The sequence below is a fragment of the Pinus tabuliformis genome, chromosome 4_1, assembly GCF_031772625.1.
Source record: "Pinus tabuliformis cultivar Carrire ecotype Pingquan chromosome 4_1, CPIR1, whole genome shotgun sequence".
In the NCBI taxonomy this organism is placed as follows: domain Eukaryota; kingdom Viridiplantae; phylum Streptophyta; class Pinopsida; order Pinales; family Pinaceae; genus Pinus; species Pinus tabuliformis.
Window position 1 is genome coordinate 270,358,539 of NC_142303.1, and position 23,945 is coordinate 270,382,483.

The 23,945-nt window shown below is 39.8% G+C and overlaps 1 protein-coding gene across 2 annotated transcripts; it reads left to right on the forward strand.

The window, feature by feature from the left end:
- The first annotated feature begins 258 nt into the window (after positions 1-258).
- On the forward strand, positions 259-4,036 carry LOC149175303 (Tetratricopeptide repeat (TPR)-like superfamily protein). 2 transcript variants are annotated; one of them, XM_089419584.1, is made up of 4 exons: positions 259-503; positions 644-2,342; positions 3,165-3,339; positions 3,678-4,036. In XM_089419584.1, exons 2-3 carry the CDS (start codon positions 765-767, stop codon positions 3,336-3,338), a joined length of 1,752 nt encoding a protein of 583 aa, XP_089275710.1. In that variant the 5' UTR covers positions 259-503; positions 644-764; the 3' UTR covers position 3,339; positions 3,678-4,036. The 2 variants fall into 2 exon arrangements, with proteins under 2 accessions (XP_089275710.1, XP_089275709.1); XM_089419583.1 differs by having other exon boundaries at positions 3,165-4,036.
- Positions 4,037-23,945: the final 19,909 nt, after the last annotated feature.

A 23,945-nucleotide genomic window follows, 5' to 3' on the forward strand; every position in this document is an offset into this window, starting at 1 on the left:
CGTGTCAACTAAGATTAAACAATAATAATAACAATATATATATATATATATATATATATATATATATAAACACCTACTCATATTAATAAAATAAATAATAATAATAATATAAAATTATTTATAAACAATATATCTAAATCACTATGTATAAGTATTAATATATCTAAATCACTATGTATAAGTATTAATATTAGAATTATTAATATTTATATTAATATGTATTTCACAACTAATTATCTGCATTTTGTGGGATTTCAAGCTGGTTGCACATGGTGTCGTTGAGGGATTATGTACACCTGTGATACCATTTGCTAAATAATCAGCCATGACTAAAGGCCCCATATCCATAAAGCCAAAAGTTGGCAACACCATCGGTTACTAATGCTTATTACGAATCCAAAGCAACATTGAAAGAATATTTGCCTTTCCTTTCCATGGCTGTAAAAAATCGCCTGCAAATCCAAGAGAAACCATCGATTTTTTGATGAATCCCATCATTTGAGGTTAGTTCGGCCTGTTAATGGTGGCCATTTCAATTTATTTTAGAGGTTTTTATTCACTCTCTCTTTTGTTTTCTGTTGTATGTCGGTGTCAAGATCTCTGTGTTCATGTTCTGATTTATGCATACGAATTGCATTTGCAGGGGTGTAAGTTTCTTTTCATTTTTTGTTCGGGTTTGCTGAGTACAAGAACTTTAGAGATTATCAGGGTCCCTGATTTGGGCTAGATTTGGAAACTGAAAAGTTGATTCGGGTGATGAGACAATGAATTCAAGCGGAAGGAGGGTTGAGAATGCCCAGAAAGCAGCTGTTCCTCTCAACAATTATGTGTTTGATTTTGATTTGGGATTAAATCTTTCCGGTAATCAATCATCCAAGAGTCTAAAGGATCAGAAATATAATAACACTCCAACCCCATCTTCGTCCAAATCCCATAACCCTGCTCCAGCCTGGACCCCCAATAAGCCCTCATGGACTCATCAACCCTCACCTTCACATGCTCCTAGGCCTGCACAAACTGGGTTTGGATGGACTGGCCAATCTGGGCAATCATCGGGTGTGTGGTCTGCCCATGGCCAGTCCCAACCTACACCGATGGCCGGCGACATCTTTGGAAAGAGTTGGGCAAAACCAGATTCAAGCAAGCAGGCCACCACTGGGATTGTGGGGGGTTTGAATTCAGGGGCTGCGCCCAATTTGTTTGGGGATCTGGTTGGGGAAGTCTTAGGGAAGCAAAAGAATAATACCCCCTTGAAGCAAGTGTCCTCCAATTCATCCATTTCCATGGGCAGTGTGGCTGCAGCTTTACCTAAAGGTGGAATTCCCCTGAAGGATCAGCGTGCTGCGGGCAGATCTGCCGAAGAGTTTGGGGACTTTGCTGATCAACATACAAGTAAGAAGGTGGGTGACCCTTTTGAGTCTTTGCCGACCTTCTCAAATGTAAGTGCCAACTCTGGGAAGGAGGATCCATTTGGTTCTTTTCTCGGTTCTGGTGCAAAGGAGGTTAAGCGTCAATCTACTTCAACCGTTAGTCAAGATCCTTTTATAACTTCGAACAACGAAGAAGTGTTTGGGGACTTTCAGAATGTCTCTGCAACAGAGAGCACTGCTAACAATAGTCACGGAGATCCTTTTCCATCAATTTCGGTTGATAATAAGGATGCATTTGGAGATTTTCAGAATGGAAACAAAAGCCATGATTCTACTGTCAGTGGAGATCCCTTTGCAGCATCCTTGAATGTCTCTAATGACCTATTTGGTGTTGGTTCAGTTCCTAATTTGTCAAATACAGGAGCCCCTTTTATTGATTTTTCTTTTGCTGCAACTGCTGCTGCCAGCTTCACGGATTCTCATACACCTTCTGCTACCTCCATGAAGAAAGACACAGCCCCTGTCAGAGTTGCTGATCCATTTGAAATGTTGAACAAAAGCTTTTCTTCTCAGAAACAGGCCCCTCAAGAGAAAAGCAAGGATCCCCTGGAATCTTTGCTCTCATCATCTTTTGCTGCTACCTCGGGAGGTTTTGCTAGTCAGCCATTTAAAGAGACTGATGACTGGGGTTTGGAAGCCGACTTTGGAGGTGGTGATTCAGGCACAACAACAGAGTTGGAGGGGCTTCCACCACCTCCTGCCGGAATCACAGTATCAATAGCTAAAGATAAAGGCATGGAGAGTTATAAGCAGGGGCAGTATGCCGATGCCATTAAATGGTTTTCTTGGGGAATGGTTCTTTTAGAAAAATGTGCCAACGACAGCAACTCTTCTGTAGAGATTCTAACCTGCAGGGCTTCATGCTACAAAGAAGTTGGAGATTATAAGAAGGCTATTGATGACTGTTCCCAGGTAGGATTCTTTCACACTGTATTTTTTTTTATGAAAGTATTTGTTTTATATCAGTCATTTCTAATTGATTTCAAAACATATATCAGTAAAGTTAGATTGTTACATGGAAGTTGGCCCTTGGAAGGCATCCGGATACCTTTGCACGTAATGCTTTTCTGTAGATACAGATTATCTCATTTAAAGGGATGTGAATTCTATATCATTCAGTCATTGGTTTTTCGAGTGCTTCAAAAGCTTTAGGTAGTCAGTTTTATCTTGTAATTTGATGGCATTTCTAACAACCTTTTTTATAATTCCTTACAAAGCATTTTAGACCAGAATCAAGCTATGATTTCAAGAGACTCTGAAAATCCAGTTCTTACTGGTATTTCTCAGAATATGCATTTCTATCTCCGTTTCATTCACCATTATAAACTTATAATTTAGAAAGTTAATCGATTGGTAAATGGAACATCGAAGCACCAGTACTGACATAGAATGCTTCTATTCTCTTTATATTCAAATTGAACAACGAAGAAAAAAAATACCAAAGCACTTGAAGTGTGGTAGTAACAAGGATGGAACAGCTTCCACTGTTTAACTATGTTACCAGAAACCTGAACAGGAGATCCATTTCTCATTCTGTATTCATTCCCATTCCTGTATTGATGCTACATTAGTACATTACCAATCAATTTTATGTGTAATATACGCTGAGAAGGGGGGTGGGTTGACGTTTGTGGGTTTATGTTTCTTATCTCCTGAAACCCAGCAGCCCCTTTTTTGTTCTGTTATATGTTTCCTGTTTCCGGCAACAGTAACACTTCTCTGTGCTACTGACAGGTTCTGGATTGTGATAAATCAAATGCGTCTGTGCTACTCCAGCGTGCTCTTTTGTATGAAAGCAATGAGAAATATAAACTTGGAATCAATGATTTGAGAAATGTGCTAAAGATGGATCCTGGAAATAGACTGGCGAAAAGTACTCTATCAAGGCTGATCAAAATGGCTGATTAAAGTCAGTTTGTTCTCTTCTCATTTATGCCTATTGATTGATAAAGGTTCAAGTCCTAGTTTGGGAGACTATAAATTTGTATGTTATATGTTAATGAGTGCTTAGCATAGAGGAATATTTCTATTTCACATTTTTCTGAACTGCGACACAAATCTATTCTGTTCTCATTCTCATTCCTGTAGTAATGCTACATTAGTACATTATCAGTCAATTTTATGCGTAATACACGCTGCGAAAGGGGTGGGTTCATGTTTATCCAATCAAACCCCGTAGCCCCTTTTTTGTTCTGTCACTTGTTTCCTGTTTCCGGCGAAAGTAACACTTCTCTGTGCTACTTACAGGTTCTGGATTGTGACAAATAAAATGGGCCTGTGCTACTCCAGTGTGCTCTTTTGTATGAAAGCACTGAGATATATAAACTTGGAATCATTGATTTGAGAAATGTGCTAAAGATGGATCCTGGAAATAGACTAGCGAAAAGTACTCTATCGATCAAAATGGCTGATTAAAGTCAGTTTGATGATTGAGCTCTTTTCTTTCATACCCATTGATTAATAAAGGTTCAAGTCGTAGTTTGGGAGACTATTAATTTGTATGTTATATGTTAATGAGTGCTTAGCATAGAGGAATATTTCTATTTCACATTTTTCTGAACTGTGACACAATTCTTATGGCAACATAGAGGAATATTTCTATTTCACATTTTTCTGAACTGTGACACAATTCTTATGGCAACATAGAGGAATATTTCTATTTCACATTTTTCTGAACAGTGACACAATTCTTATGGCAATAAATTGTAATGGCATTGAGTATATCATTAATTCAATTTTGACTGACTTGTGAGGCTGGATGATGTGAAACATATTGTGGTCACTTTGGTTGAGATTTTAAAATAACCTGTTATGAAGGAAAAACATCAAAATGGGCTTTGCTGCAGTACCATAACACCATTGAGAAGTTATATTCATTTTATTGTTCCTTTGTGTAGAAAAATAATATCTAGAAACGTGTGAGAAATCTGCAGTCATGCCAATATATGCTTAAACCAGTTATATAGAGAATTTTGGTATCCGATGCTATCATGACAAGTTTCGAGCATAGCAACGAAAATGGTTATACTTTCTGGTGCTGTTCTTTCCTCTTTTTGGTTGGCAATACCTGAATGACCAAAGAACAGCCAAGTCAGTCAACAGTTCCATTGACCAAACCTTTATACAATCTAGGGTCAAAACAAGTTGATTTCTTTTAAAACATTTATGCCTTGTGATTTCGAGAATGCTAAGAATTCAAATTTTGCTCTAAAGATGTGTTTGTTATGAAGAATTTAAAATTATCTGTGGAATTACTTCAATTTATACAATTTTAGCCACTGTATTGGACATATCATACAAGAGTTGTGACTCTGGTTTCTCGTGTAATTTCATTATCTTGAAGTTTAAAGATCATTGCGGATAGGATCTTGTAGGCAACATGTTATTCTTTGTTATATTCTCTGGGTTAAAAATTACATCGCAAAATTTAATGTGGTTAACAGGCTGCACTTTATTTTTCTGTGAGTTGAAAGTTATTTTAATTTGCAATGCTTATATCAATTTTTGTAGAGAAGTGGGAGAGTAGACATGGTTTCCATGACCAAAAACTGTTTGAGTGTTCTCGAAGCTCCTTATCCAATGTAACAGTACATGTATAAATAAATAAATCTGTCTTAAGTTAGAAACACACTGACAAACTGTTGAGAGAATATCTCAACCACATACCAAACTAGGAGCCAATTGGCTGGAGAAAATCTATCATAGTGACAGACTGATTTTCATAGTGACAGACTGAAAATAATATCTCAACCAAACACCAAAATAGGAGTCAACTAGGTAGAGCGAATCTATTATATCCAACTAGATTTGACAACCTTCCACAACTTAGAATAAACCATTCACATAGAGACAAAACTCTACCTCACAATGACCAATACATGAACAAACCACAATCTTCTTGTATGATCAAATATCACACATTAAGTTATAACTCAAGTAGGAGTTAATAATCCCAACACTCCCCATTAATGAGCACTTGTCCCAATCTCATTTAGGTCGGGTCTTCATCATCTAGTCCTTTGCAACAAATGCTCCACCATGAATCGAAGACACTCCTAATCAGCAAAGTATATATTGGGTCCAACCTAGAATTTACTTCTTGTACCTTGATCATGTAAATATTACCAACCTGTCAAAGTCCATATAAAGAAACAACCATCCACCAGACTACATGGGAACCTAACTATTGCAACTACTGGCTTAATAGGATGTCTTTCAAGTAGATGGGTCATTCAACTTCTTGATGAACTCTAGGCCTAACACACCTCCTAGAGTCGACAACCAACACAGTGCATTCATAGAACACCTAGCCATCACATGGCCCACTCCAAATGTTGAACAACTCCATAACAGAGGTTTCCGCACTATATCGAACAAGTTATTCAAATCATTAGGGACACATGGAAAATAGTTATGCATGCCTATCTAAGGCCTAGAGAGATACTCCCTTTACATGTTACATACATAGTGACATACATACAATTAATTGATTCCATCTCATGGAGGCACCAGGTGCAAGCCTCTATAATATTTGCCTAAGTACCATACATTACCTCTCCCAAGTAAGTACCAACTCTAGGCAAGATACAAGCTCAAAATTTTTCAAGTACTAATAAATAGAATCTACACATACCATCATAGTCTTGCTATAGATACAAGGCGCGATGAATAATTTCATATGGTCATTATTTTTATTGTACACAATAAACAAACTTTACCTTATTTATTCATCACCATCTGATCTCCACTAGTAGCACAAGAACTATCGCTAGCTTCCTTTGGACCAAACTCTAGTAAAACTCTTTGCTACATCTAGAATGATGTCTCTATCCTTCCTATTGCAACCTCACCATTCCAACTTAGAATTAAGTTTTCCATCATCACTTGGCTTCTTTTCTACATCTAGAATGATGTCTCTATCCTTCCTAGTCCAACTTAGAATTAAGTTTTCCATCATCACTTGGCTTCTATAGTGACAACAACACAACTTCATTGTATCTTGATGCTACATAACCAACCAATGGCTATTTCCTATGGTAACTTGCTTCCATCTCTAAACCAAAGTGTCCATGCTCCTCCAATCAGTGGTAGAACTATCATATCCAAAAATCAGATTAGTTGGGAAGCAATCGTACTTTGGGCCGAGCACTAGTACCACACAATTTAATTGGGAACTTCTTGTATTCTAGGGATTAACATCAACTTGATTGTAAATATTGAACAATCGATATATCCTAGTCAATCCTACTCTTTATGCACCTACCATTGAGGACTTATAGTACAACGTTCATAAAATAATATTTTATCAAGGAACAATTAGTGGGAACATAATATGTATCTAAATTTCCCTTCTAGCCACAACACAATGCTACTAAGCAAACTCATGAATGATTTTTATATTACAATTGTGTTGTCACACCAGGCATATAGAAATCAACAAGAGATAGATGATACATATGATCAATTGTACAACATTACTAAGCAAACTCATGAATGATTTTTATATTACAATTGCGTTGCCACACAAGGCTTATAGAAATCAACAAGAGATGATGATACATATGATCAATTGCTTCTGCATGTATGTTTTCTTGGCACATTGCATATATTAGGCATTTTGTTTGCATCTTTGACATCTTGGTTCAATATTCAACATCCTTGTTCGCAGCTTCCATGTTTCACCAAACAATTGTTAGAGTAGTCAATTCTAACAAACTATGCAGTGATATTGAGTGACTATTCTCAATATGATTTTTTTCACAAACCCTAATAAGTTTCAAGGACACATTTCGCTTCATCATAACCTTTTTCTTGATAACTTGTATAGACCTCTTACCATAAACATGACAACCTTGAACCTTGATTTTGAACTTAAAGTGTTAGGTAATATCGATCGTTCAACCCGGAAAAGAGTGTTATTGGTTACTTTCCATAGGCCTAAATTGAGAAATACCATGAACTCATATTCCTCCATTTACAAAGAAGATTCTAGGCCCACATGACCATGAGAAGCAAGACGACAACATTAAAATATTTGGATGTTCTTTCATTTCTACGAACAATGTGAATTTTTTTTCACTTCACCTTATAGTGTATACTTTCAAACTTTGATATATTTCGATGTTTTTTCATTTCTACGAATAACATGAAATTTTTTTCACTTCACCTTAAGTGTATACCTTCAAAATTTGACATATTGACAAATTTAATGAGTTTCTCCCTCTGCAGTTGACATGCACCACAACTCTATAAGAGTGCTCATTCATCCAAGCAACAAATAGGTGCCTTCTCAGCGCTTAATAGTTAGGATAGCAACAAATAGGTGCCTTCTCAGCGCTTAATAGTTAGGATAGCAACAAATAGGTGCCTTCTCAGCGCTTAATAGTTAGGATAAATCTCTTGTACTGACGCCATGTATTTTTTTTTTTTTTTTCATTTCACCTTAGTGTACGTTCAAACTTTGTTTGTTGCCATCTCACCCATATCTTTTGAAATAATCCTTCATTGATGTTTCTAATAGTGTTCGTTCCTCCTAGCAACAAGTACATGCCTACTCACCTCTTAATAGTTAGGATAAATCTCTGGTAGTGGACACCGAATTTTACAAGCAAACTCTAACACTCATTCTTCAATGCCAAATGCCCACATAGTGGTCTGCTCATAATTTTCTGCTTTAATGAAACATCACTCATATGATTATGACAACTCACCTATATTTGTGTATACATTTGTGTAGGGATGCACAACAATTTAAGGCTCAGAGTCACAAAGCAATCCTCTTGTAGCAATTATACATGCAAATATCACATTTAAATGGTACATCTAAACCAATTTCCATTGATACACCTGAATCCATAATATCATTATCATAGAATGTCAGTTTCACGCTAAATACAAATCTACATTGCAACCAAGGTTGTGGGTATTGGGATCAGAGGAACCTCATTTGGAAAACTTTAATCAAGTTGACAAATTTAATGAGTTTCTCCCTATGCGGTTGCCTTGCACCACACTCTATAGGTTCACACCACAAGAGCACACATAATAGATTGTGCTTTGAGTAGCTCGCACAGCAACCCATCTATCAACACAAAACATATTGATCACCTAAAGCATCTAAGCATCACTACACCTTCCTATATTTTGGTAGGTAAGGCATGGAATCGACCAAGGTTGTTGACAACTCTAGAGAACTCTTGGGTTTATTTAATTTCACTGAGGACCTTGTCGAACAAATTGTCCCATGACCTTGTGTTGATTGCTTCTCATAAGGTTACCATGAGCTACAAGAAAATTACATGTAGACCAAAAAATTGGCATCTCTTTACATGAACATCTCTCATATAGCCTTCCACTCACCAAACCACACATGCTTCAATGGCGAGACAATACCAAACAATGTATTACATCAAAATGATGGACAAATCACAGATCCATGAACACCATTGATAAACAGTGGCTCACATAATGTTAAGGACACAACATAGCAATCATTCAATAAACAATCTACTCTCACCTACACTAACCCTATATTTACAAAGGATTAAACAATATGAAAATTCCATTATTATGAACCCCTCTCGTGAGAGAGTTAGGCCTGTACTAGCTCTGATACCATGTAGAGAAATAGGATAGTAGACATGGTTTGCACAAATACAAAAGTGTGCAGAGTGTTCTCTTTAACCAATGTAATAGTATGCTACTACACATAAATACATCAATCTTTGCCTTATGATAGACACACTCTCTTAGCACACTAACAATTGTTGAGAGAATATCTCAACTACACACAAAAATAGGAGCCAACTAGTTAGAGAGCATCTCTCATATCTAACTAGATCTAACACTTGAAAACCCTCTGAAACTTAGAATAAAACCATTCATGTAGAGACAAACTCCACCTCACAATGACCAATACAATAACAAACCCAATCTTCTTTGTCAAAAACCTAATCCCTAGGGACTATGGTAAATTGTATTATTTACTTCAACAAGAAGACGAAAAGTCACATGTGAATATGAAGCATCAATGGAGTCTAAGAGACCTTGGCAGATGAATCCAAGGGTCATTGAATGATGTATTTATGTGTATCATATGGATGAAATGCATCACATGTTTATTTAAATTTGTCCTTCATTTTTGTGTGTCTAACAGTGGTATTAGAGCCATCAGGATTTGTGAGACACAAGTTTTGTGGCCTTCCTCAACTTGTGCATTCCTCGTTAGTAGCCCAGTTGATTTTCATCGATACTGTGCATAATTGTGTCTCATTTTGATTGTTTTGTCATTCCCAATGCTCACCTCCCATTCAGAGCAGAGCAACACAAGAGAAGGTTGTGGGATTGTGCTCTTTGTGAAATCATTCAAAAGATAGAGATTCAATGGCATTCTTGATGGGAAAGTGAAGAATTCTCTTCATTATCGATCTCTTGCAATTCTCTATTACTTTACCTTGACTTGATTTGATGCAGTTGTCTTGGAAGTTTGTGCTCCTATAATGCATACATGGAGCTCATTGATCAAGATTGGATCATTATATTGTTTTTCATCTATCTTGATGCCTCCAAAGTGGAAAAAGTGGAGGATGTGTGATCTGGATTGGATCATTATATTGTTTGTCATCCATCTCGATACTTTCAGAGTACAAAAAGTGGAGGAATCAGCGCACGAGACTGTTTTTATCGGTGAGACCTGAATCGGGGAACCTTTCAGGAGCGTTTTGAGGCATCAAATGACATTTTTTTGCGGTAAAACTTTGATGCTTTAGCGCAACACTTTTTTAAGCTATTCTACACATAGAGCCTTTCCAACAACACAAGAATCATGTCAATCAGAGTCCATATGTGAAATTTATGCCACTCAGAAGTTGACTTTCCTATTTTCACCACCATAATTCGAGAGGATGCCGCGTAAGCCTCCATTAATCATGAAAAAGGAGCTAACTGTAACATACCCAACCCCTCAAACACTGTTAGGGGAACGGGGCAAAACATATATATATATATATATATATATATTTTTTTTTTTTTTTTTTTTTTTTTTCTCTAATGAACTTTATTTAGGCTTCCCAAATCATCATAATAGATTCACAACTAGAGTTTTTACTCTGCTTGCCTATATATATATATATATAGAGAGAGAGAGAGAGAGAGAGAGAGAGAGAGAGAGATGCATATATAATTATATATGCATTTATTGGGCCCTGTCGAATGCAATGACCTCCACTCTTCCCATCAACCCGATGCCTTTAAGCATATCACACTTATGCCTCCAAAGTGGGTCCCATTAGACACACCACCCTGCTTACCTTCTCCCAACAATTCCTAAGTGTGTTCCTTGTTACACGCCGAGGTCTCCCTTCCAGGCTTATGAGGATGGTGGGACTGCACCACCTTCTTCCCATTGACCCACACAAATTTGACTGTTGATTGTTGCCGTAACCTCCCACGTCACGCAAACCTTGGTGCCCCGACGCTTTTCTTGCTGAACATCTTGATACGTTCGGGTCAATCTATCGGGATGACTTGTCATGTGGGGACATTTCCCCACCAATAGGTTTTCGACCGTAGTGCAGGCCCTGCCACGCACCCAGCTTACGTCGACCTGCTTTTCTCATCCTAGCGATTTCCGAAGAGCGATGCTTTGTTGATTGTGGGGCTTCACCGTCGGGCTTACGTGTGCGATGGGGCCTCTCCCAACCAATGGGAAGGCAGTCAGACTTACTTGGCAAGTGGACCTTTCCACACCAATCTCGCTACGCCTGGTGTACATGGAGGCCCTCCTAGCCTAGCCCCACCAACTCAGCTCCGACCAATGGCATAACAGTAGTACACACGTCATCTCGCTTACCTGTCTTGATGCATTCTCACTCGTATCCTCCATTCCTCCGGGTTCGTAGTAGTTGGATGACTTGTCTTGAGTCTACCTTCGACCAATTGCAAGAACACTGACTCACCTGTCACATGACCCACTTTCCTCCAATAGCAGTCTCCGCCGGTGTGGGCACTACCACACACCTACCTTATGTCATCCCACAAGGTCTTACTCGATGCTTTCCTTAGCCACTCCCTTTTGTACTTTCAGGTGGGGGCCACTAGGCAGACCTGATAGGTAGGGCCTCCTCTCGACCAATAATGTATCCATTGAGATTTTGTAGCAGCTGACATCATCACATTTTATCTTAACACCTCCAAACAAAATATTTTGGGTTGCGTTGTTTGGTGGGCACCACCCCTAGCCAATGACACCCTTGCTAGGACTTTGCGTCAGCCAGCTCATCCCTAGCTGACATCATCCTGCTCAATCCTTTTGTTGTGAAATATAAGTTTTTGGGCTAATCCCTCTAGGATGGAGGTTCCAGGCCACATCTCCAATGGAACCCTTGTTGGGACTTCGTGTCCGGTAACTCATCCCTAGCTAACGTCATCCCTAAAATCAATGTCTTTTCCAATGGTTAATAGAAGATTATAGGTAGTGCGCAGTTCACTTGGGTCTGACCTATCTTTTTTGGGTTTTTCTCAGCTTGCATCGCAAGCCCAGGTTCTATCATTTGAGCTTATTTTATGTACATGTTCCCAGTTTATTAATAAAATGGCTCAAAATGTTTGGCTGTTATCTCTTGTGTTTTAATTTGTGGTCGTGTCCTTCATTTATTTTTGTTTTTCCTTATAAATTGCTTTGGTATTTGCTGATATTTCCAATTAGGAATATTATAGTGGTATCAAAGCATGATCTTGTCTAGATATTGGGGAACTAGCAAGATCATGAAGGTGTTGGGCACGCATGCATAGAGACTAGTTAGGCTATGGACATTCCTATGCCACAAGAAAAAATGAGTACACAAGAAATGTGGGATGAAACCCACAAGAACGATGAAAAAATAATGGAAATTAAAGAAATGTTGGCCCAATTGAGTGGCGGTAAGGGGATAAATCAAAGCCATCCTCATCTTTATGACATACAACCTAGAGTTAACCATGCCATGGGGGTGAAGCCATTCACACAATTTATGGGAGGTTAGTTGAAGCAGAAAAACACCCATACTTATGGCCATACTATCCATCCTTCCATGCCTCATTTCCTAGATGAACCCGAGAGGAAGAGAGAGCCATATACTTTTGCAAATTTGTTAAGGTCTTTCTCAGATGGGATTGATGAGTATGAGGCATTGGACGCCAAGATTAGGAGGGCTCTATTGTTTGGGGAGTTTTTCCATTTGAAGGAGAAGCATAATTTAGGGTTTGGACCATCATGTAGAGGGGGGTATTTGATGATGAGATCAGGGGGAGACCTTTCTTTAGACCATGGGGTCTGGGCCCCTAGGGAGATTGACAGTTAGCCTAAGGAGGAGGTTAATCAAGAAGCTGTGGGTACACAGGATTGTGAGGAGCATGTAGATATACCCAGTGTGATGCAGGTGCCACCCTTATTGGAGATTCATTTGATAGCTCAGGTTGAGGCAGTGTCAGAGAGAGTGGAGCAAGCTCTTGTAGAGGCATCCACTGACGAGGGGCTAATATGCATAGAGGTACCCAAAGCCGTGACAAAGTTTCCAAACAACAACCACCTACAACAACATGGAGAGCACCTTGAGGAGCGTGAGCTAGATGAGGATGTTATGTATTACGAGCTATCTATGGAGGGATAGCTAGTGACTTCGGTTGAACCCATGGTGGAGGAGGATGGGAAATCATCTTTTGGGCCTAGCATCGACGAGGAGAAAATAGATGCATAGGAAACCAATAGAGATGTAGTAATTCTAGACAACAGCTCTCTTCAGGCCTATATAGATGGGGCTTGCAACACTATTAGTTTACCTCTACACATTGGAGAGAGGGAGGCAGGGTTACATAGACAAATTTGATGCATTGTGTTAGCGCTTGAAATTTCACCTCAGGCTGAGAAAGGTAAACCTCAAGGCAACATCAAACCATTTAGCCTCGTAGCTAGCCCTACGGGGTAGGAGAAGGCTCTCTCCGGTCTATCTCGTAAAATCTTCAATAGATGAGATGACCAATAAGGTAACACTGATATTAGGCCAGTAAACTGATCAAAGAGTTTGATTTGGGGTTTTTTGGGTTTTTGGTGGCAAATTGAGGAGAGGGCAATTTTGGGTGCGGGGATTGGACACAGTTTCTGCAGGGGGTTCTTTGGGGCGAGGTAGGAGACAGTATTGATGCCTTTGATTGATGTGGATGGTCAGGAATGAAAGGTGAAGAGCTAAAGAGAGCAAACAATAACTTTGAATTCTCTTTAGACAGTAGAAAACATTGAAATTAAACAAACTTAAAAGCAGAGCATGGCAGGCATGAATTCTTACTTTAACACTTCATTTGTTTAATGTGCAGAAGTAAAAGAGAGGAAATGAGTCACATAACACACTTACAAGTACATTGAGAAACACACCATCAACACATGAGTCCACAAGAATCCCAAAGAGGACTGCAAAACCCTGGTCTTCCTTAGCCAAAAATTGCAGAGATACAGTGAATAGTACAATGATAGTTTCTCCCTCAAGAGTCCAACCATGAAAATGAGCAAGAAAGTACATAATATAGATAATCTAACCTCTTTCCCTGCCTCCATGGGTCGAGCTCACTATCCTAGGAGCTGTTTCAACCACTTCTAAACTAAGCACTACAAACTAGGCAGTCAAAACAACTTGCCTCTATAAGCTAGGAAACCAATTCATTCATTTAATATTTACCCTTTTCATGAATGAATCTTCTAGAAGTGTTACATAAGAGTAAAAGTGTCTTAAAAATACAATAATTACATCAAATAGAATCATAATTCACCCCAAAAAGTCAAACTGGGTCAAACTGCGTTTTTCTGAGCTGTACAGTGCATTTTGGAAAAATCTGGCTGACGGGTCGCGCGCCTTTGGAGCCACTTTTGGGGCACTTGCAGGTGTCCAAATTGGGCAAGAGTAGGCTTGTTGGAAAGGTCTATGAGTCCACTTTCCAACCCAGCTTGAATTTTTGAATTTGGAGTTCATTTGCCCTATCAAAAATCAAATCTCCCAAGACTGCTTTCTGCGATTCAAAAAAGTGGCAGAAAGTCATTTTTTGCTAGTTTTTTGACTTTCTGGAGGCCCAAAACTTCACCAAATCTCAAGTCCATCCACGAGCATGCGTAAATTTGCATGAAAAATCTGGAAATGCTGAGTTTTTGTCAAATGGAGTTGCCATGATGAAGGGTCGCGCGGGGGGTGAGACCTGTTAATGGGAAAAACTTGCAAATTGCCTGAAAATGCCAAAATTCACCCAAAATTCTCAAAATTTCTTGGGATTTGTGCTATGGCTAGGCTATTTAGTGCCTTGATCCTTGAGTGAAGCCTCAGCCAAGATACAGACGAGATTGGGCCTCTTTCTCCGTTTTAGTGCCTCGATCAACCGCCTTTGAAACATTTTCATCTTTGCCTTGCACACATGCATTCTTGCCCAGTAATGGTTCTTCATGTTCCTCAGCACTTTCTTCTCTTGGTTGGCCTTAGCCAATAGCCTCTCCAAGTGTGCATTTACCCGGATGAGCATGGACTCTCGGTCAGTGGGCAATGGATCACCGGGTCTTCTTCGGTTCAAGATTCGGTCACTACGAATCCTCCACAACTCATCAAGAGTTTTCTCATCCTCCAACTGTTTGTTGCGCTGCTCCAGGTATGAGATTGTCCATTGTGCACCTTCTAGTCTCTTTTGCAATACCTCATTTTCAGCTCTAAGGTGCTAAATGATCTCCTTTGCCTCTTGGCTCGGAGAACCGGCCTCAAGATCAACAAGCTCAATATCTGGAACTGCTGATGGCCCCTCATCAATCATGGGCTGCTTGCCCCTCTGTGCTGCCTGTGCTGCTGAAGAGAGCAAGGCCCCTTCCACCTGATGTGGAGATAACACTCGTTGAGCTGATGATGAAGGCGAGACCCCTTCCACCTGCTGTGGAGATAGTACTCGCCGAGTTGCTGCAAATAAGGCCCTCGGGCCTTTCTGGTAGGTAACCAAAGGTGAGGAGCTGACATGTCTAGTGACAGGGATGTCATGCTGTTGTGATGGTCCTCCCTCCTCGTGAACAACCTCAGGATGTGGCAAGGGTGGTGCTGTGAAAAACTCACGAGAGATGAACTCCTCCCATGAGATGCCCTGCTGAGCCAACTGATGCAATACTACAAGCTGAATCAAACCATAATGGTACAGGCTCCTATACTGCTGTGCCGGGATCTTCCTCTGCAACATGGACACCATCCTCTGAATGTTCTGATTGAAGAAAACAGGGATGTTCATCATCCTCACTCAGGTGAAGTGCATCAAGAGGCGAATATGGTATGAATATACCTGTGAAAATCTGCCCTCACAGGTAAAATAGTGAATGATGAGCCTCATCATGGGAGCATACTCGCTCCTGAGAAACCTGAATGGAAACACACCTGCCAAATGTCTCATGAATGGTGGCGGACAAAAGGCTCAAAGTGAACACTATCCAGCACCTTGCGCTTATTCCACACCTCCCCAACATTAGGTATCCCTGTGGCATGTGAGATCACCTTGGGTGTCAATGTAAAGTTCACCCCTGCAAGGTTGACATGTCCATCATGAAAGTGTAAAACAAATAGGCGAGCCAACTCTCTGTGGTGCTGAATCTGAGAGATCCTCTCACAAAACTCATAGAAAGACATATACTGGAAACATGTGATTGCCATAGGACAAGCCTGCAAATCTACTAAAGAGGTGGGCTCCTCTCACCTATGATGACCACCTTTTCCACCCTTATGATGCCTCCTCTGTACCTCAATCTATGAAGCTGATGACTGGTCATCACTTTGCTCATAGGTTTCGGTTTCTAACATTGTTTAAGGAGCAAAGTGGACAAACTGTGCTACTGTTTCTGCCTGTAAAAAGCTGATTTATATGCTGTTTCAAGGGTACAAGGAACATGAGGGAAATGTTAGGGGAGGGACATTTTTACAAGGAAAATGGGAGTACATGTATAGAACAGGGAATTTAGGGAAAAACACTGCAAACATCACTGCACATGCATCATCAAATTCATGTGTTTACATGGGCATATGGAGAAGTAGGGTTAGGGTTTGAGTTTTTTTTTTTTTTAGTGTTTAGGGAGAGGGGTAGGGTTTGTATTTATTTTACAATTTAGCAAGGGGAAATTACATGGAAATACAAGGGAAGTGAAAAGGGGAAAGAGGAAAATAATTACAAGAGAAAAAACATGAACAGCAATAAACCCTAGCACATTTTAATAATCAAACATTGCAACCATATGGAGCCTCTTCCTCTTGCACAATTTGATCTTTAAACACATTCATGATGTGTTTTAAACATAACCAGCAACCATTTCCAAGTTTGGAGAACCTACCTCAAGCAATTTGATGATTTGGAGGGTGCTTGAACGAATTTGCAATGAGTTTGGAAGGGAGGTCGCTGACGGGTCGCGTGCCTCACCCAACGGGTCGCGCGCGCCTGACGGGTCGTGCCCGTTATGAAATTACACTGCAGGTTGAGCTCTGACGGGTCGCGCGCCTGTCCTGCTCCCAATTTCGACCAGTCTTCACTCAAAATCGCTTGGATGCTCGCCCAATCTCTCTTGCAAGTGTCTTGGATGCACAATGAGAGTAAAAGGAGGGAGATTGGGTCTTTATAAGCTTCATTTGAATAAATTTCATGCTCAAACCCACTTTCTAATGTTTCTCTTTGACACTTTATAAAACTGACTTTTTGGTTTCCTTTGTCCTGAAATTGACTCATTTAGTGCTTTGGCTTGATTCTTTTTGCAGGGAGATCATCTGAGGGATCTTGGCAAGGGGACCAGGGTTACATGCTGTCCGCTGAAGTCTTTTGAAATTTCATCACTTTTTACAAAAATTTGAAAAATGACCTTGGCTTTAAAAACAAAGTTTTTAAATCCAAGGTGAAAATTAACTGTACAAGATAAAAAATTTCGAAGAAACATCTTTACAATCATCCCTTTGGATTGCTGAGCACTTATTGACCTTCAGAAACATGACCTTGTAAACATACTTGACCAAAACCCTAAACCTAGGAATTTGACCTCAAGACAAGACAAGACAAGCTTGAAAGAGCTTAATGACTGAAATGACCTGATCCAGCAATGCCAAGAGGGGTATAAATACACCAACTCCTCCATCAAGGTTATGGCATGCCTAATGGGATGCAAAAATTGACACTGATGAGACACCTACCTATGCAAATGCAAAGAGTTTTGATCGCTGATGGAGGGCTCAAGACCGACTCTAACATTGGCTCCAATGGGGATGGTAGCTCCTTGGAGGTACCAAGAACCTTAGACCTCTGGGAGAGTAGACTGGTGCTTTATTAACATTGGGCAATGGAGTCAATTTTTACACATGTGACCAAATTTGGACAACTTTATTTGACTTTGACATTTGACTGAAATTTAAACTAACTTTGACATAAACCGACTCACTTTATGCAGAAAATAGAATGACTAAACAACTTTAAAAACTCACACCAACTAATCACCATTTTCAGAATTATAGCCTTCACCTCGGGCCCCAAACTGAAGATGGGAGATCAGTTCACACTTGCTACAGAATAAAAGTAAAATGGTAATTACAATGAGAGTGATTAGAGCAGAAAATGCTCAAGCATGATATCTTTTGAGCAGCCGGCCATTCACCGACCCACCAAGAGATTCATCACCGTTCATTTCTTTGAGAAGAAAGGCATTTGGACCACGGTACGCTGCAATTTTGTAGGGACCTTTCCACAAGTTGTCGAATTTTCCATGTTTCCCTTTGTCTTCATTTCGGGCATCCCATCTCAAAACAACATCATCTATCTGAAAATCATCTGATTTGGCCTTTTTGTTATAGATTTTCTTTATGCGCTCCTGCAACTTAAGGGAATTTTGATGAACCTCCTCTCATGTCTGCTGTAAATGAATCATTTGACTGATCCGCCGTTGCATAGGATCCTCCTCGCCACCAGCTTCTTGAAACAACTTGGCTACTGGAACACTAAGTGAAGTAGGAAACACTGCATCTACTCTATAAACCAGTTCAAAAGGTGACATACCAATTGACTTCTTTTGACTTACCCGATCAGCCCATAATGCATTTACTAACTTTTTGTGCCAGCTCTTCTTATTTGTTTCCAGCAATTTCTTTATGATGTTCACTAGAGATTTGTTCGAAGATTCAGCCAGCCCATTACCTTGCGGATGGTAGGCGGTCGAATGCCCCAAGCTGATGTTATATTTGTAGCAAAAATCAACCATTTTCTTCGATTTGAATGTTGCTGCATTATCTGTAATCAACTTATGTGGACAGCCGAAACATGACAATATGTTACTTTCAAGAAAAGAGATAATTACCGAGTCCATGGCTTGTCGGGTGGGAATGGCTTCAATCCACTTCGTGAAGTAATCTGTGGCGGTTAAGATCCATCGATGCTGCCCGGAAGATGCTGGGTGGATTTAGCCAATAAAATCCAAGCCCCATTGCTGAAATGGTGCGCTGATTTCAATGGGCTTGAGAGGCAACGACTGTAATTTCTGCTTTCCTTGAAAAATTTGGCATTCGTGACAGCTCTTTACCGCTTTATACACATCAGAAAATAAAGAAGGCCAATAGAAACCAGCTCTCAAGATCTTATTAGCCGTGGTCTTCCAAAACAAGTGACCCCCATAGTCACCTTTATGAAAATCTTCTACTGTTGTCTTAGCTTCTTCTTCGACCAAACAGTTCAGCAATATACCACCGGGATCTTTCCAATAAAGTGCTGATTTGATAATGCAAAATTTGGCAGCCTTTAGCTTCAATGTTCTAGCTTTGTTTCTAGGCATCCCAGGGGTGAAGACAAATTTTGAAGCACATATACTATATCAGCATACCAAGGAGAAGACACAAAGATATCGGATACCTGTAGAGCTGAATTTTCTTCGTCTTCATCGGACAAGGCAGCAATCAAATTGATGTCTAGGACATGGAGATTCGTTTCAGCCATCAACTTAGCAAGACCTTGACCCTTGATCAACTTGGTAGGCTTAATTTCCACATCATATTCTAATAGTGCAGCAATCCACTTACCCCTTCTTCCTTCCGGTTCCGTTTGTACTAAAACATCCTTAACAGCTGCATTGGGAACACATGCCAAAATATGAGATTTTAATATGTACACCCGGAAATCTTTCAAAGCTTTTATCAGCGCCAATGCTTGCTTCTCAATGATATTATAATTCAGCGCTCCATCCCTTATGATACGGCTGAAAAAGGCTATGGGCTTCTCAACTCCATCTCTCTTTTGCATCAACACGGCTGCCAACGTATGCTCAGAAGCAAATGAAAACAAAATAAAGTCTTGTGTATAATCTGGACTGATCAAAGTTGGGGCTGAAGATAAGATTACCTTTACCAAGTTAAAAGACTTTACCGCCTCTTCGGTCCATTTGAGCTCATTGTCCTTCTTGAGCATATTGGTTATCTCTCTAAGATGTTCGGCAAGATTGGGAATGAAGCGACGCAGAAAATTCAATTTGCCATTGAAATCCTGAATCTCTTTCTTGCTACGGGGCTGCTCTAATTGCTGAATTGCTTCCACCCGTGCAAGATCTATACGAATGCCATCTTTAGAAATAATATGACCCAACAGCTTGCCTTCGCTCATAGCAAAAAGACTCTTCTTCGGATTCAATGAGATACCATACTTTCTGCACTTTGAAACACCTTGGTCAAATGAAACAAATGCTCTTCATCAGATTTAGAAAACACGGTCAGATCATCAAGATAAACAACCAACAAGACACCCTTCTCATTTGCAAAGGCCATGTCCATTGCCCGCTGAAATGTGGCACCCACGTTCTTCAATCCAAACGACATCTTGGCATAATGAAATGTACCCCACGGAGTAGTAAATGCTGTCTTGTCACGGTCATCTTCGTGCACCAAAATCTGATTATATCCGGAATAACCATCAAGCAATGACATCCTCGATGCCCCCACTACCCGCTGCAATATATGGTCCATTTTGGGCAGCGGATAATTGTCCTTTAATGACACCTTGTTCAGATTTCTGAAGTCTATACACAATCGAATCTCGCTGGTCTTCTTTCTCACGGGCACCAAGTTGGAAATCCAATCAGAAAATCGGATTGGCACTATGATTCCAGACTTATATAACCTGTTGACTTCCTTCTCGATTAATGGCAACAATTTAGGATTAATTCTTCTTAATTTTTGTCGGAAAGACTTTTGATTTGGCTTTATGGGAATAGTATGCTGAATGATACTTGTGTCATAAGTTTTCAAATCTGAATAATCCCATGCAAAAACATTAGAAAACGAAGACAACAATCTGATATATTCTTTCTTTACCTTTGGCGGCAATGCTTTCGATAGCTTCACCATCTTTGGATTTTCGGCTGTCCCGAGATTCACGTCTTCGACACCTTCTTCTGTTGGCCTCAAAGTTGGTTTGCGGGCCACATCATCTTGATCGAACAATTCTTCTAAAGGAATTAATCCTTTAGGAATGTAATTTTCCTTGAGCTGCAACACATCCATCTGATTTACTCCTTCAACTTCCGTGTCTATTGAAATGTCTTCGAATTTACCCTCGATTTGCAGAAAATCTTTGACTTCTTCGTCATCTTGGAAAACTTGCCAACACCTTTGATTATCTGGGACTGTAGGACGATGCTTTACATATATCTCAAACTTATTGCTGGAATTCATGGGTATTTTCAGATTACTTGCTGCCTTAGCCAATGCATCCGCAACACCATTTTGAATCCGGGGCACACATGTCAAAGTATGTTTTGAAAACCGCTTTAAGATATCTAGGACAGCATTCCGATATGCTCGCATACGAGGATGTTTGGCCTGAAATTCACCTTTCACTTGCTTGATAACCAACTCGGAGTCGCCATATACCGCTATCTTCTTTGCCTTCAAATTCCGAAGGATTTTCAGACCAGCAATAAGAGCTTCGTATTCCGCCACATTATTTGAACAATCGAATGCCAATTTATAAGAACATACCCGTACCTTGCTTGGAACTTGGTTTTGGACTGAAAATGGGCTTCGAATCCACACACCTATACCAACACCATCGCTGCCCACTGCGCCATCAAAATCCATGGTCCAAAGACCATCCTCATCATCTTCTAAGTGCTGAAAATCTGATGTTGATGCATGCTCTGTTTGCTGCCCATTTGTTTCAGCAATTGGCCTTATGACAACAGACCTTTCTTCACTTTCCTTTCTCAAAACTTCTCTGAAATTTTTTGAAATGTATGGTATATCTTCTACTTGAACTAACTGACTATCTACCTCATTGAAATTATCCGCAAACAAAACAAAAGATTCTAAATCTGTTTGTACATAATTTACAGGATGATTGACGGGCTTTTCCTTACTAGTGATCATGTATTTCATCTTTTGTTCCCGATATAACTTCCTCATTTGACCGAAAACTGGAATTGTGGCATATGAAAAATCAAGCTGAAGTGTACCTTTGAGCTTGGCTCCCCATGATCTCGAAAGCAACATGCCAAACCGCGGAGGAATATCCGCCACCACCACATCCATCAAAACATTCTTCGCTGGAATTTGATCTAGACTCACCACCAAGTCTTTGATCAAACCAATACATCTTACCCGGCTAGAATCAAACGAATACAAATCATGATACTTCCTTGTGATGTCAAGTCCCAACTTCTCCATAATCGTTTTCGGCATCAAATTATGCGAAGCTCCCGAGTCAAACATGGCATTGTGCAACACATACTCATGCAATCGCAAGCTGATATAAAATGGAGGAACATCAATTTCAGGAGACTCACCATTTAAAGCTGGCCCAAAAATCAACTCCGGCTGATCATCTTGTACATTCACTGTGTCTAGCATTGGATCAAAATTCAACATCTTGGAGAGTTGGCCTCGGTAGGTGCTATTCTTCATGATTTCTGTCAAAGGAATGGGCACTTTCAACTTTGCAATCTCATTCTCCAAACTGAAAACTGAAACCTTCTCACCTTCTTTAGCCGGATTATCTCTTTTTTCAGCTTTATCCTTTGGTGCATTTGATGGCTGGTCTATTTTGCTTGCTGATAATGATTGGCCTGCTGGAGGATCGATTATTTCTTTCCCTTTTTTCTGCGGGACAGCAGAACCATTCTTTGCCGAAGCTTCTGTTCTCTTCTGGATGGGATTTATGGGAATAGCTCGGTTTCTCAATTGTCTTTGCTGGCCTTGCTGGGCTGATAAAGCATGCAAATATCCTCTTTGATACTCTTCGGATTCTTCTTCAAGTATTGCATCGTTTGACAAAATATAATGCTCATCTTGGGGAATGATGGAATTACTCACCAACTCATCTTCTTCTGTAATATAAGTGGGCATATCATCAGGAGTGAAGAAGTGATTTTCCTTTCCAACATTATCACCTTCATCCTCTGATTCTTGGCTAACGAAATTCATTCTTGCTCTTTTGTCATTTAAGTTTGCCTCAACGCTGACAACAATCTTCTGCATATCCTCCAAGGTAGGAGGATCTCTATCTCTCAATGAATAAGCCATCTCCGGATCAAAACCATCCGGGAACTTAAGAAGTGCTGATTTTCTAGATGGCCTCAAATCATCAGGAATAGCATTATAAACTGTATTGAATCTGATTATGTAATCTTGAACAGACTCACCCGGATTACGTTTGAGATTGTTGTATTCGGCATTAATCTGAAGCGGATCTTTTCTGATTTCCCATCGATCTAAAAACTGATTCTGAAGTGCTTCCAAGGTGGCAATGCTATTAGCTGTCAACCCTCTAAACCATTTTCTAACTTCTCCTGCAAATGTTTGCACGAACATTGGAACAGAAAATGTCTGATACCCAGAATTTATATATAAAAATATTTTATTAAGATATGAAATTACAGAAGATGAATGTTTACAATGGGTTGCCTGGCTTATATACCGCCATGGGCACCCTTTGGGAAAGGGCATGATCTTATGATCGTGCATTTTCATCTAATTAAACCTAGAATTAAATAATAACCTAAAATTAACTAATTTTTTACATAACATTGCCTTCCTCTCGAAAGAATGCTTTGTCCTCAAAGCATACGTAACGACGGATGTTGTTGACAAAATGCTTCATTCTCCCATGAAGCGTTTTCTTCGGCAAGTCTTTCCACTTGATTATATATTCCAAAATGATCAAAGCCACACACTGTAAAAGGTCTTGGATTAATCTCTCAATTTCCGTTTTTTGGAGATGTGGATATCGGTATGGCTTGATGTTGACAAGGTCTGACTCTGTTTTAACTTCTGTTCTACGCTCAATTTCCGTATTAGGCGGCATCTTCATAGGTAGGTCTTGAATCTCTGGTGATTCTTCTCTGGTCATATTTGTAGATAACATTTCTAATTGGTGACATTGTACTACATAAGTAGGTGCTCCTTTTCGACTCAGCTTCATCATCTGGGATGATGATGTAACTTGATTTTCTGGTGGTTGGAATCCGTGTAG

Bases quoted from the DNA above. Each gene is read 5' to 3' on its own strand.
- LOC149175303 (XM_089419583.1), top strand. From the start codon at position 765: ATGAATTCAAGCGGAAGGAGGGTTGAGAATGCCCAGAAAGCAGCTGTT. The intron at 2,343-3,164 runs GTAGGATTCTTT...TGCTACTGACAG, and splicing joins CTATTGATGACTGTTCCCAG to GTTCTGGATTGTGATAAATC.